At 37.9% G+C, this 15,158-nt stretch overlaps 2 protein-coding genes across 2 annotated transcripts; both read left to right on the top strand.

The window, feature by feature from the left end:
* The first annotated feature begins 915 nt into the window (after positions 1–915).
* Positions 916–8,669, top strand: LOC134746698 (uncharacterized). Its single transcript, XM_063681221.1, has 3 exons — positions 916–1,106; positions 1,342–1,446; positions 8,029–8,669. Exons 1-3 carry the CDS (start codon positions 951–953, stop codon positions 8,125–8,127), a joined length of 360 nt encoding a protein of 119 aa, XP_063537291.1. The 5' UTR covers positions 916–950; the 3' UTR covers positions 8,128–8,669.
* LOC134746695 (uncharacterized) lies at positions 2,746–7,077 on the top strand. Its single transcript, XM_063681218.1, has 2 exons — positions 2,746–3,248; positions 3,698–7,077. Exons 1-2 carry the CDS (start codon positions 2,783–2,785, stop codon positions 3,715–3,717), a joined length of 486 nt encoding a protein of 161 aa, XP_063537288.1. The 5' UTR covers positions 2,746–2,782; the 3' UTR covers positions 3,718–7,077.
* Positions 8,670–15,158: the final 6,489 nt, after the last annotated feature.

Genomic DNA, 15,158 nt, shown 5'->3' with positions numbered 1-15,158 from the left:
GTCAAATTGATTTATATGGACTCAAGATCAATCGTGCCTTTTTTCATAGCTTTAACCTTTTCGACGCCGTGTCAAACACAAAAGCTGTCAGTGGCTGTCATCCAGACGCCACGTCACCGAGGTGTCAAAACTGAAATTGAACTTTAGGCACAACTTTAGGCATATGCGTGGCATATGCACGTAGGCCTATGTTGCTCTGTGGTCTATGACCGATAAATCGGTCTTTGGCGTTGAACCTCCGGTGCGTATATATCGGTCATTAGCGTCCAAAAGGTTAACACCATTTGCAGATGGTTTGCAGCGTTTTTGGCGAACCGCTATAGGATTAGCCAACTAGGCTCCACACTCGCGTTCGCGGCTTCGCGCCGTGATTCGCGCATGTGTGTGGAGGGCCCTTAACACTATCACTAGATGGGGTTCAATTCGGAACCAATGAGGGCTATCGTTTTTTTGCTCACCAGTTGGCGCCTCTGTTGATGGTGGTCCAAGACTAAAGAACAGCTGTCAGTCATTGAAGTGACAAGTGACATTTGACATTTCGAACTATGGAAAAGTCCACCATCTACACTAGCGCCCCTAGCGGCGAATTCATACGCGTTAGCCCTCTTCTTCTTCTTTTAAAATTATGGCTTCAGCCCAGTGGGTCTATTTCGCCAGTATCAAGGTATTAAGAGGTTTAAAAACTACAAAAATTGTACGGTTGTACAAGACAGTGTACGGTGATTCGTTAGCTCTTGTAAATCGATAGCTAGACTTTACAAGAAGCACGTGGACTACCGGCCGTTGACTCCAAGATGGTGGTTAAACGCGCTTCAAAATTAATTCTCCATTCACTGCACACCGCGTTAGCCCTCATTCGGAACTTCAAATTTGTTTAGACAAGTGACACTAGTGAAGTGTGCAAAAATTGACACTTGACACTGGCAGTTCAAAAAAACAGGTTTGATTTGATGGGAACTCAAGTTAGCAAAATTATCCGGCCCACCACCACCACGAAAATGGCGAACTCAGCGGAAATTCAACAATACATCAAAGACACTATTTCTAAGGAAAAAGTTGTTGTGTTTTCAAAGTCATATTGCCCGTACTGCACTATGGCTAAAGAAGTAAGTGTTCGCTTTGCCATTACGAAATAAATAATTACTAAGTATATGAGTCAGTGTGCATTTCACAACAATTTAATTTGTATAAAAATGTATTGTCTTCTACCGAAACTAACCTAATTCCCTTTGGTTACAAATCATTTCTCACTGCTTTTTGAAATTACTCAGGTACCTAACCTTGGAGCTATACAGAACAAAAATATTTAAGCAATCTTAATTTTCCTAATTACCGTTTCAGGTCTTCAATAAAGTAAAGCAGCCCTTCCAAGTGATAGAGCTGGACCAGCGAGATGACGGTGCTGATATTCAGGGCAACCTTGCTTCAATCACAGGAATCCGAACGGTAAGAAATCAGTGTTATTCCGGCTTACTGATGCTATATATGATTTAATAAAGATATATAACTTGTGAAGAAGAATGTTGAATTACTTGGAAGGTTACAAATAGGTTGATGCTTTAACACATTCACTGCCAAATAACAGCTAGGTGGGTTTATCTTGTATTGAAAATGGAGCGCTTGGCACTGAAAGTATTATGGCACAGCAGTTTCAGTGGCAACAGCAGACTTTTTAACTGCCAAAGAATGGAAGGTAAAGTTTATGAGTGTATGTATGTATAGTTATATACTTGTATAGATTTCTTTGTCCCAATCAATCTTTGTCCAACACAGTTGAAATGACAGATTTGTTTAAGTGCAAGTTGCATATGTAAAAAAAAAAAATTAGGCTCAGGCAGGTTATGTATTAAGTAAAAAAATATCTAGAGTTGTTGCGTGAGGCAAATTCCTGCTCGCCACCCTCAAAGGCTGCCGCCAGGCTCAAGCTTGACAATATTGAATATCATGTATACACCCCACATTGGATCTTCTATTAATATACTTAATCTATGACAGCTAATTGAAGTTTGCTGCATCTATGTGCGTTACTCTATCTATGGCACTTTCTGTCAAACATCTCTACAACGCGAACATGGCTCCGTAATTATGATATATACTTTAAATACTAATCTTAAGGAATCTTTTAAGTCTTTTATCAAACTTGGACTCACAATGTTGTAAGTTTATTATTTATTCAATAATAAAACAACATTGGCTGGATTTCGGCATTTTATTGAAGACACATGTAAGTAACCTTCCTTTCATATCCTCGGCGTACGCGAACCACAGCGCACTGATCTGCCAATAGGTTATGGGCCCAGATATAACGCCGTGAGATTGTATCTGCAAAAATATACACCAAGAAGGTGCAAGATACATACGTTTTGAGGTTACATGTGGATCAGACAGATTTGCACTTATCCCCTCGTGCAATCTGTTACATCTTCATCCGAATCCAGCCATAACTTAAAAGATGTCTTCAAAGCATACGGAAATCCCCATCGAGAAGTTGGATGGCATCAATACATACGTAAATTGGAGGTTTGCCATGCAAATGGTGCTGACCCTTGACGGATTGTGGACTTGTGTCGAAGGTACCAACACCGATGCAACCAATGAAGCCCGTGCCTTGGCCCGTATCTGTCTAGCGATTAAGCCTAATTTATACCAATATGTGCGTGAAGCGAAGACCGCAAAGGACGCTTGGAAGAAGCTAGCGGATACATTCGAGCCGAAGGGTCTTTACAGGAAAGTACTACTTCTCCGGCAATTACACAAGATTGAATACAAGCAATATAGTGGGATGTCGGATTATATCGAGGCGGTTATGCGGTTGGTGCAGCAACTGGCAGACATCGACAAAACTATCGAGGACGATGAAGTAGCTGAGATATTGCTTTCCGGCCTGCCCCAGGAATTTGACAATCTTGTTTCTGGTCTGGAGACTGCCTGCTTGACAAGCAAATTAAGTAGTGAAGTGGTCCGGACGCGCCTGCTTCAGGAGGAGCATAGGCGCAATGGAGAGGAGAACGCTACAGCTTTACATGTTAAGAAGAAGAGTCCCTTATACTGCAGCTTTTGTAAGAGGAATGGACATACAGTAAAACGGTGTTTCAAAAAGAAAAGGGAGGAGCAGAAGGATCCGCATACTCACTCCATGTATGCATCAGCGAATGCGGCCTGCAGTGAAGATGCTCAAGATTTTATAGTGGATTCAGGCTCGACATCCCATATGTGTTCTAATAAGGACCTTTTTAGTGAAACCCAAGGTAAAAATTCTGTTGTTTTTATTGCTAATGGTCATAAACTGTGTAGTAATGATACCGGTAGGGTTCCTATATGTTCTAACATAAGCCTAAATAATGTTCTCCATGTGCCAGACCTTACCAATAATTTATTGTCAGTGGGACGTATTGCCGATAGGGGATATACTGTCATTTTTACTAAGGATAACTGTCGAATATATAAAGATTGTAAAATCACAGGCAACCAAGTTTTGACTGCTAGGAAAGAGAAAGGGTTGTATAAAGTGAAGGTGCAAGGGCGGCCTGTCTTCGAGGAGGAGTCTCTCAAGCCCATGCACAGGCAAGGGACAGAGAAGGCTCATGCTGCGTCAGATGTGTCTATGGGCAGATGGCATTCCCGTTTTGGACATTTGTCGGAAGAAGGTATGCGTACGCTGGGTGATGGGAAACACTGCATGAATTTTCGTTTTCAGGAAAAAGACATGAGTGGTAGCTGCGTGTCGTGCTTGTCTGGAAAAATGCCTAAGGCACCTTTTCCAGTCAGCACTAGTCGTGCTACTGTCCCAAACCAGCTTATACACTCCGACGTCATTGGCCCGATGCAAGTACGCTCATGGGGCAACGCACGCTACTTGCTGACCTTCACTGACGACTATACCCGAAAAACATGGGGCTACCTGATGAAAAATAAATCTGAGGTGAGTTCCCATTTTATTAATTTCAAAAGCCTAGTTGAGAAACAGAAGGATTTGCCAATTAAAGTGCTTCGCACAGATAATGGTACAGAGTATGTTAATCATAGACTCAGTAGTTATCTTCAGCAGCACGGTATTATTCACCAGACCACTGTACCTTATTCGCCCCAACAGAATGGTGTTGCGGAACGTGCAGGTAAAACGATTTTTGACAAAGCAAGAGCAATGTTACATGAATCCGGCCTTTGTAATCGCTACTGGGGAGAGAGCGTAATGTGCGCGATTTATTTAAAAAATAGGTCTCCTACCAGAGCTTTGTCGGGTGACATTCCTGAACGCTTATGGTCTGAGTCTGATGTAGATGTTAGCCATTTACGCGTCTTTGGATGCCTTGCTTATTCTTTGATTCCTAGTCAAAAACGTCGTAAGCTTGATCCGAAAGCGAAAGCTTACATATTTGTGGGTTATGGTGAAAACTGCAAAGGTTATCGTTTGAGTGATCCTGCCAATCCTCGTAACGTAATTCTTGCAAGGACAGTAAACTTTTTAGAGGATAAATTTCCTGGAAAATATGACAGTTGCAAGCCAAGTTGTGGAGATGAATTTTATTTTTATAATGTTGACATGGATATTGGCAATTTTAATAATGTTAATAATTTAAATTCAAATGAATCTAGTCAATGTATTTTAAATGATGAATTAATTTTAAATAATGAATTGAATTTAAATAATGAAGCCAATTTTAATAATGAACGTGATAAATCTGACAAATCTTGCTCAATTAGCCCTCGTCACATTTCAGATGCGGAGTCACCGACGCCACCTGCGTGGTCGCCGCTGTCTGAAAGATATTGTACTGGCGATGAAGGTGATGATGACGCGCGTGATGAAGACTATGTGCCGGTGGGCTCTGAGTCTTCGCTTCCTGCGTCATCACTTGATAGTAATGACAAAGGTAATGGAGCTTGTGACCCGCTGGGCGCTGTGTCTTCTGTGCCGGAGTCTGCTTCACCTGGTAAGGAGTCGATGTCGTCGGCTGTTACCGACACATTTAGCTCACGCCCCGTACGTAGTACGAGAGGTACTGTTCCTGGCAGATTTGACGACTACGATTTATCCATGTTATCAACGATGGCTGATGGTTCATTAGATGAACCCTCGTCATATGAAGAAGCTGTGAACTCGCCAGAAAAGGATAGTTGGTTCGAGGCGATGCAATGTGAGTATAACTCTATGATCAAGAATAATGTTTGGACGCTAGTCGATCGGCCCAAAAATGAAAATATCGTAAAATGTAAATGGGTATTTAAAAAGAAACTAGATGATTCAGGTAAAGATTCTAAATTTAAAGCAAGACTGGTTGCTCGTGGCTTTAGTCAGAAAGAGGGGATAGACTACACTGACACTTTTTCACCTGTTGTAAGGCACAGCACTTTGAGAATCTTATTTTCTCTTGCAACTGAATTAGAACTAGAAATTGATCATATAGACGTTACTACTGCATTTTTAAACGGAGAACTTAATGAACAAATTTTCATGGAGCAACCATCAGGTTTTAAACAAAATGACAAAGTTTGTTTATTAAATAAGAGTATTTACGGGCTAAAGCAGGCTAGCAGAGTGTGGAATACTAAAATACACTCAGTTTTATCACACAATGGATATGTTCAAAGTAAATGTGAGCCATGCATCTACATTAAGAAAACTGAGACTGAATATGTAATAATAGCTCTGTATGTTGATGATTTTTACATCTTTCATAGCAATTGTATTAAAAATGTTTTAAAACTCTTGCAAGACAATTTCGAAGTTCGCCATTTAGGTAAACTACAGAATTGTTTGGGAATGAATGTTCACAGGCAAAATGGCGTAACTACATTAGATCAGTCAGCATACATAAGACGTTTATTAGTTAAGTACAATATGATAAATTGTAAGGCTGTATCCACACCACTGCCTGTAAATAATAAATTTGAAAAGCCAGATAAAGCATGTTTAAATGATGATGCATATAAATATAGGCAATTATTGGGCAGTTTGATGTATTTAAGTGTTTGTACAAGACCTGATATATCATTTGCATGCAGCCAGTTAGGTATGTTTAGTAATTGTTTTAATGAAAATCACTGGCGCGCCGCAAAACGTGTTCTGCGTTATTTAGCTGGTACAGTTAATTATGGACTGTGCTTTACCAAAAGCAATAGTTTTGATATTAATGCTTACACAGACGCAGACTGGGCAAACGATATATCGGACCGTAGATCTTACACTGGGTTTGTCATAAAATTAGGCGAAAATGTCATCAATTGGGAGGCCCGAAAGCAACGTTGTATAGCTCTATCAAGTTGTGAATCAGAGTATATCGCTATTGCTGACGTTTGCAAAGATATTTGCTTTGTTAAAAATTTCATTTGTGAAATTATAAACAAAACTTGTAATGTAATTGTATTTAACGACAGTCAAAGTGCACAAAAGTTGCTTCTTATAAAAGATCACTCCCATAAGAGAACTAAACACATAGACCTAAGATACCATTTTGTCAAAGATTTAGTTCAAAGGAAATACCTAAGTGTAAAGTATTTGCAAACTGACCGTATGGTGGCAGACGTACTAACTAAGCCATTATGTAGTCAGAAACATAACAACTTTGTGAAGGCATTGAATCTTAAACCGTGTTAAGCTTGTGATAAAATATGTTTTTAATGTTATGTTAAGTTATGCATCATCTCTTGTTCTACTTATGTCTAGCATGCTATTATGAGACATTGTGCATCATGTTAATTTTAAGCTCTACCATACTTGCTTGCCCATGTTTTGTATGTTTATGTAGAGCCATATTTGCAGTTTGCAATCTCAGGATTGATATAATCCAATGTGAGGCGTAAGGAGGAGTATTGAATATCATGTATACACCCCACATTGGATCTTCTATTAATATACTTAATCTATGACAGCTAATTGAAGTTTGCTGCATCTATGTGCGTTACTCTATCTATGGCACTTTCTGTCAAACATCTCTACAACGCGAACATGGCTCCGTAATTATGATATATACTTTAAATACTAATCTTAAGGAATCTTTTAAGTCTTTTATCAAACTTGGACTCACAATGTTGTAAGTTTATTATTTATTCAATAATAAAACAACATTGGCTGGATTTCGGCATTTTATTGAAGACACATGTAAGTAACCTTCCTTTCATATCCTCGGCGTACGCGAACCACAGCGCACTGATCTGCCAATAGACAAGCTTCAAGATATTCTCTTAGTGCTTGTGTTAAATACAAATGCAACTTTGTGTACACAAGAAATGTATGTTTTTCCTTGTTATGACATTAATGACCTAACTATGACATCATGTTTGACTGTTATGTTTGTCTTGTGCAAAGATGACTTGTATATGTTGCTTGTCTACTTTTAATCTTGCGAGGTTGCAACTGTTAGAACAAAGTTGGTTATAACTTTTTGTTTTATAATGTAGACAAAGACAGCAGCACAGCAGTGATTAATAAGTACTGCGTTTTAAACCTATGGCAAAGATAACAACACATTTTTATTTTGAGATTGTCTCAGAAGCTATAAAATTAGGTGCTTTGGATAATTTTTTGTTCTTTCTATACTATTATAGAAAATACTTCATATATGTACTGCTCAAGCTTAAGCTAGCTTGCACTCTCAATATCTCAACATAAGAGAATATAATTTGGGTAAATTTCTTAAGAATTTTAAAAACTAAGGATGTGTCAGTATTGTTTTGAGAAAATTGATACGCACTTCTCTTGGTTTTTTACAGATAGAGGAGCCACAATAATAATAAATAATTATGTTTGAAAACTCGTCATATTATATTATATTATATTGTTTAATACACTAGCAGCTGAAAGCTGATGCGTGTATATTACTGCACTTGTTTTCATAGCTTTATACACATGTACATTATAATATGCTAAAATGGAAGAACCTTAATGGTTAATGGCTACTCTGTAAAGAAAATTATAATAAAATACAACACCTAAGGTACTACCTAATTTCCTAATCATAGTAAACTTGATAGTATTTCCATGTTCGCTGCTACAAATAGTTCAAACGCTAATGTCTATTGTTTCAGGTGCCGCAAGTGTTCATCAATGGCAACTGTGTCGGCGGTGGCTCTGACGTCAAGTCCCTGCATGAGTCCGGGAAGCTAGAATCCATGCTCATTGGTTAATTAACTATTATAAACAGAAGAAATTGTTACCTCAACATCATTAAACCAGAGTTCAAAACAATACCATAGGTATATTTAAAAAATACTGATTAAAAAAGTACTTTTGCCAAAAAAACTGCTTATTATGTCTTTCTTTACAATTTTATTTTTGCATAAATCTTAGGAAGCTCAGTTTTTAGATAAAACCAATTTATAGTCACTATTGTCAATGTGATTCATAATTTAATAAATTATTTGTATAATCTGCATTAGCTTCTAAGTACAAGACATCTGTTGTGAAACGAGTTTTTAATATCAACTTAAATATCGTCAGGTGACAACCAAAACTCACTAATTGCACAAAAAAAATGAACCTTATTTTGTTACTAGCACGGTTCACTATGGCTCTTAACTTGTGACAGTAATTAGCTTGTGAGTTTTGGTTGTCACCTGACGATATTGTACTTGCCTACTTATGCAATTGTTTGAGTTGCCTTTAATTTTTTTTAGTTGTTTTGTATAAAATTTTATATGCATAATTTAAATAAACAAGCTACAAGTTATTTAGAGTATTATTGAAAAATTATTTCGTAGTTTCGGAGGCGAAGTTTTTCTAAACCTCAACAATTTGTTTGATAATTTCTTACCATTTTTGAGTGACTATAATTGTCAGGATGACGCTATGAAAGAAACTGTTATGGTTTATGTTCGCACTTTGGTTACTAGCAATATAATAGTTATAGTAATAACAAAGATAGATATAACTGCGTAATAGATGGATACAGTCTAAGGAAAAAACGTGCCTCGAAAATCACGAAAATTTGATTCTCGATCAGATGGCACCACTAGTTTCGGCCTACTCTCGTATAGAGGGCATTGACGGTTTTGTTTGTTATTTATAATTTGAACGCATATCAGTGAAAGAACATGGGTCAAAATGATATTAAAATAATTAATGCGAATAAAATAATCATTTATCCATATTTAAATACATTTTAACATTTTTAACCCTTTAATTCGCAATGATAAGAATACTTTACACCAGAAGAAAAAAAATATTGCAAGGTAATTTTCACTTAAACCCAGTACTTTTTTTAATAAAATGATAGTTTGAAACCTAACGCATCTTTGACGACTGAAGTCATTACCAATGCATACGTATTTTGACAGTTAGTGGCAAGATTGTGCTGCGACAGCAATCGACCGTGGGACGTAAGATAATTATAAAATATTTAAAAATATTTATACCTATAATGTCTATTGAAATACTATTACAACGTGTTATTGAGGGTATGTGCTTTATGTTTTCATGTTTTTCTAACGAAATGGAAACTTAACTAAGACAGAACTGGGTTACCATTATGCGTGTTAAGAATGCTTAGCTTCGCGAGATTCTTAGAAATGTACTTAGTGTAACGCATGTTAAGCATTCTTAGCACTGCGCCGCTATTAATAAAGTACATTCTTGTTGGGCTGTTAAGTAATTTTAACATTGCGAAGATAAGGTTAATATGAGAGAAGAAGCAACATACACGGCTTGATGGATCCAAAGGTGGTAGGCCGCCAAAATGGCCGTTTCGCAGCGAGCTCCTCCCAACCCAACGTGCAGGATCGATAGCACACGCGTTTAGGTGACGTTTGCACAATTGCACATCCTTATAATCGGAGGTACTGACCACCGTGCTTCCGCTTACCCTCTGCTAATTCTGAGTAGAATATAGGTTTAGGCAAGCGGCGATCGTCCATTCGGAGAACATGCCCATACCACCTGACCTGACGCTGCATGAATAGTGTCTCCATGCCGTACATCCCGGGAACGATGCAGGACCTCGTAGTATGGCACCTGCCATTAAATCCTAAGTATAGATCTTAGGCATCTTAGGTGGTACGTGTCTAGTCTTTTGATATCTGGCTTTTACAGGCACCATAATGTCTCTGTACCATACAGGAGGACTGGGATTATTAGGGTTAGGTGGGAGTTTGATATCATGGGATATACACACGATCAGTTAGTCGCCCGAAATTGGCAGCGCCGTATTTCTGAAGCCAGTGTCGTCATCTAGTGGTTTCCCATCTAGATTCAGCGGTGTTGAATCAGATTCAACTCCCCGGGGTAGTTGTTTTAGGATTTGCGTCTAGGAAGCACTTATTACCAGGCCGAATTGTTGCCAAGAGCGGTTTAATGCGTCCACGTAGCTTTGGAGATGCGCCATACTGTCAGACATAAGGCATACGTCGTCAGCGTATAGTATCTCTAATATGGAGACTCATCGCACTTTAGACTTCGCCCTGAACCTTGATATGTCAAAGACACCTTTCTCAGTCCTCACATTTGGTTGCTACAACACTTTAAAGCGTCTCTCATCACCACTGAGAAGTATATGGCAAAGAGTGTATTTAGGTCCCATGACACATCCCTGCGTCACTTCGCCTGTAACCTGGATCTCCTTACACAGTTCGTTTTCATGTTGAACCTGTGCATTCATACCATCGTGGAATTGGCGAATGAGGTTTCCAGTTTTGGATTTCCAGATTTTCGTAGAACAAGCCATAAGGCTGCGAGTGGGACTACATACGACGATACTCAAAAGTCGAAAAAGCCCGAGTCAACGTAGACTACCCCCAGACCGTAAAACAGTATACAACGCTTATATGGGAGTAGGTGTTGATTTAGCTGAAATGTTGGTGGCCCTATATCGGTCACAAACACAAACCAAGCGCTAGTATACGGCTATGTTTTCTCAGGTCCTGTACCTATATGTAAATAATGTCTGGTTGTTGTATCGGCGACAAGTAGGAGCTACTGAAAAGACTATGCCACTAAAGTACAACTACCATTGGAGCTGCTACAAAAACAGGGCTGGGCCGTCCAATGCGATTGTACCTGTCAGAAAAGCAACAGTAGTTCCAAGACCTCTACCTGTAGTTCAGTATATGTAATAATACACGACACTTGCCAGTGTACACCTCATACGGAAGATGTAGGTATTGCAAAAAGGATACACGAACATGGCTTAAAATGCAAATTGAGATTATGCAGTAGCAAAAAGAAATTGTTTCTACTCTTTTCATGCTGCTCAATAATAGCTTTTTATATAAAAAACTATAAATCTGTTATTTATTTATTATCTCTAAACCATGCGCAATGTCAAGAATACTGGACATTGGTGGCAAATGGTCATATGGTGAAAGTCGGGCAACGTCAAGTATTCTTAGCATATGTTTTCTAGAAGAACATATACAAAATATTTTTATTTTTATTTTTCTGTAGTTTATATTACCCCTAAGAACTCATTTAAGTGCTTAAAACCAGAAAATAATAGAAAAAAAAATTTGAGCATTAAAGGGTTAACGTATTTTTATAAATCTTCATTTTTAGTTTTAAAGTATGTCGATACCTGGCAGTGAATTTACAGTGGTTACAAAATTTACTATGACAGTACCGCTCTATCTTATTATATCCTATTTGGTAATAATAAGCATGTTAGATTGCGGTTAAAGGTTCTGATAAAAATAACAACCGCTACCGCTACCATATCTATTCATTCCGTTGATAAAAGGCATAAAATGAATTAATTAGTAATTATAATTATCTAGTGACTGATTGAGGTGTGTAGATTATTGTAGGTAGATACGTTTATTTTTCTAAGAACCCCAAGGCTTGGTTCCAAACGAAATAACGTCTGTACAATGGAAAGTTTTATAGGGTTCCGTACCCAAAGGGTAAAAACGGGACCCTATTACTAAGACTCCGCTGTCCGTCTGTCTGTCACCAGACTGCATCTCATGAACCGTGATAGCTAGACAGTGGAAATTTTCACAGATGATGTATATACTAAAAAGTACGGAACCCGCGGTGCGCGAGTCTGACTCGCACTTGGCCGGTTTTTTTATACTACGTCGGGTGCTCGGGTGGCAAACAAGCATACGGCCTACCTGATGCATAACATGATGAATGTGCGTATGTTGTAGGGAATGCGGAACCGGTACTGTTCCCAGAACCGGGACTGACATTTCCGGTACTGGGAAAGAACCGGGATTTTACCGGTTCTTCGGTACTTTTCGGTACTGAGTATTTACTGTTGTATTTTTGTTAAATGATGAATTACTTATATGAAACTGAAAATTTTGTGTAATTCAGTACAAACACAACCTAGAAAAAAACAAAATGATGAAAATCGACACTAGCAAAAATCACAATTATATATGTACTTAAGTTTTCTTACTTTATTCAATAATTTTCGTAAAATGCGGCATTTTACGCACAAGATTTATAAAGAAATATGTCATAAACTATTATTTTAATGATCAATAAATGAAAAACAATTTAATGACTCATAAGAACAATCGACAGTTTCATAACCTTTCACTAATCAAGAGAAATAGTATATTTTCTTTCTTCACTCATTAACTTTCGTAGACCTTCACGAAGGCGTTCTCTTTTTGTGTCATATTCCTTGAGTGGAATTTCCCTGATTGTGCTGGGAGATTTATTAGGCAGCGGTTGACCAGCTCCTTCAAACAGCGGTGTCAAATCGATATGGTAAACTGTTTAAAAGGAACTCCGTCGAGTGCAACCATGGAACCATGCGACAAATTCTATCGTTTTTGTTATTTTTGGGTTTACAATCAAATTCATTAAGTAGACTATAAGCTTTACGTTCTTGAGTAGTTGTCGTTGGGAAAACGTCTGTGTGCAAAGAATCATCTCTTGTACTGGGTCCTGGTTGTGGGTCTGGCTGCACGTCAAGGACAATTAAATGAACCTTTTTTTAAATGCTTGCGTAATCCACTAGCACTCGTTGATCCACCTTAGGGTTTTAAAACTTTCCCGCACTGATGTGTGTAGTTTGTCCTTTTCTTTTTAAATTATTTTATTTTTCTTTTTAAGAAAAAATCCCTAGTATGTTGGGGTCACGTCGGGTGCTCCCTCGCTCCCTCTCCACGGAAGCGGCGAGCCATTCAGTGCTTATCACGACACATTGTCGTTACGCCTGTTTTAAGCATTTTCATATGTACCTCGGGATACCGTGCTTTGGGCTATATATATAATATATATAATACAGGGGTACTGTCATAGTAAATTTTGTAGTCACAGTAAATTTACTGCCATCTATCGACACACTATTAAAACTAAAAATTAAAATCTATAAAAATATCATAAAATGTACATACATATGGATTGATGATTTATTTATTTTCCCCTCACTAGCTCGGAAAGTTGTCGTTTATCCTTCAATACAAGCGGGGAAAAACGCGTTTTATCCACTAGTGGGGAAAGTAATTTGACCTTGGATGGAGCGTGTTTAAGTAGCTTGACAGATAACAAAACGTAAAACGCTCATGATAATGGTTCGTTAGATATTATTTATCATTAAATAAATGGTTTGAGAATCTAATAAAAAATACCAAATTTAGCTTTATTTAATGATTTTAAGTCATAAACCTTAAAATTCCATAAGAAACGTTTGTTTTTTTATAATGATGTTAAATATAATTCTGAACGCACAAGTTGAGTCGATGCAATTTCAAAACGCATCGTTGACATTTCATACATCAGAAATGTCAACATTGTCAACAATTTTTTTACTTAAAACCTTTTCTCACCGACTCGCGTAAAAATACACAACTTCCAGAGTTTTCTGTTATAATATCGTAAAGAAATAGGTGATTACAGTGATGAAGATGATCTAACGCCTGTGGATGTTGCACTTTCCTCGCTATAGTGAGGTGAAAAGTTTTGTGTTACACACGGGCGCAAATGTATTTTACTTCTCGTGTGTTGAAACACTCGCTACGCTCAGGATTCTATTTTAGAACCACTCGCTTCGCTCGTGGTTCACCTATAGAATCCTATCGCTTGCTCGTGTTTCAATTCTACACTCGCGGGTAAAATACAACTTTGCACCCTTGTATAACAAATAACTATTGTTTTTATTATTTTTATATGATTTTGATCCATGTTCTTTCACTGATATGTGTTAAAATTGTTAAATAACAAACGAAACCGGCAACGCCATCTAGCCGAGAATAGGCCAAAGGTGTAGGCGCCTTCTGTCCGAGAATCAATTTTTCTTGATTTCCGAGGCACGTTTTTTCCTTATTTCCTTAGACTTTATTCATCTTATAAGGAGTTATATTGGTCTTTGCCCCAAAGTGCTGTTCTCTGCAGCTAACTGTATATATTTGGCTGGCGATAGCGAAGCTGCTTTTAAAGGGTTAAGCTAATCGGACGCCCGTATTGCGCATCTAACGATACAAATGACCAAAAAAATCGAAGGGAAGCACCAGCCCCCTTTTACATCTATATTTCGCAAGCAAATCTTGTCGAATGTTAGTTGTAATTATGTAAATAATCTTTCAAATCTGCCGGCGTCACCCCTTGACGAGCACGGGGCCACAATCGGGCCGAATTAATTCTGGAGATTCCTCCATAAATCCTTCAGCGAAAGTCACTTGTCCCCTCTCTAAACGGTTTATTACGCTCTCGGGATGAAAACATCAGGCGCTCAAGGCCACTATAGACTTGGATATGACTGCAAATAATATATTATGTGTTATTTCGATTATGCAAATTTCATCGGACAGAATCCTGTCTAAAAGACGGTGTAAACAAGTTATATTTTCTCATCAGTTGCAAGTTCGGGTTGCTTGGGGAATCATGTTTAGCGCTCCATTGTGTATATATGTATGTATAGTTAATTTAATACTGGGCCTTAGGAGGTTATTACTTAGATTACACTTTAAAAAAAACAAAACTTCCAAGAATAATCAAGAATTTAATATTTACGATATAAATAGTAGTAGAATCCCTTATTGAGTGGTACCTAGGTACAGGTACAGCTAGATTTTGTTTCGAAATTTTACGAAAGTCACATCCAATCCAATAGGGTAGAATTATAATTGCACTATATATAGCAATAAGAGCACTGGAAACTTAGGCCAACTTATAAGTTCTACGCGTAGCTATAAACATTCTTGTATCGTATTGTAGCAAAAGAACCTATAGGTACAGAAATTTGCAGTCATATCCTACCCTACTACGAGCACAA

Source organism: Cydia strobilella, chromosome 13 (assembly GCF_947568885.1).
Source record: "Cydia strobilella chromosome 13, ilCydStro3.1, whole genome shotgun sequence".
Classification (NCBI taxonomy): domain Eukaryota; kingdom Metazoa; phylum Arthropoda; class Insecta; order Lepidoptera; family Tortricidae; genus Cydia; species Cydia strobilella.
The sequence above is the reverse complement of the archived record's forward strand: the minus strand, read 5'-3'. Positions and strand labels throughout refer to the sequence as shown.

Coding starts and splice junctions, on each gene's coding strand:
- LOC134746695 (XM_063681218.1), top strand. CDS start 2,783: ATGTCGGATTATATCGAGGCGGTTATGCGGTTGGTGCAGCAACTGGCA. Junction 3,249..3,697: donor CCTTTTTAGTGAAACCCAAG/GTAAAAATTCTG, acceptor TTTCGTTTTCAG/GAAAAAGACATGAGTGGTAG.
- LOC134746698 (XM_063681221.1), top strand. CDS start 951: ATGGGAACTCAAGTTAGCAAAATTATCCGGCCCACCACCACCACGAAA. Junction 1,107..1,341: donor ACTGCACTATGGCTAAAGAA/GTAAGTGTTCGC, acceptor TTACCGTTTCAG/GTCTTCAATAAAGTAAAGCA. Junction 1,447..8,028: donor CAATCACAGGAATCCGAACG/GTAAGAAATCAG, acceptor CTATTGTTTCAG/GTGCCGCAAGTGTTCATCAA.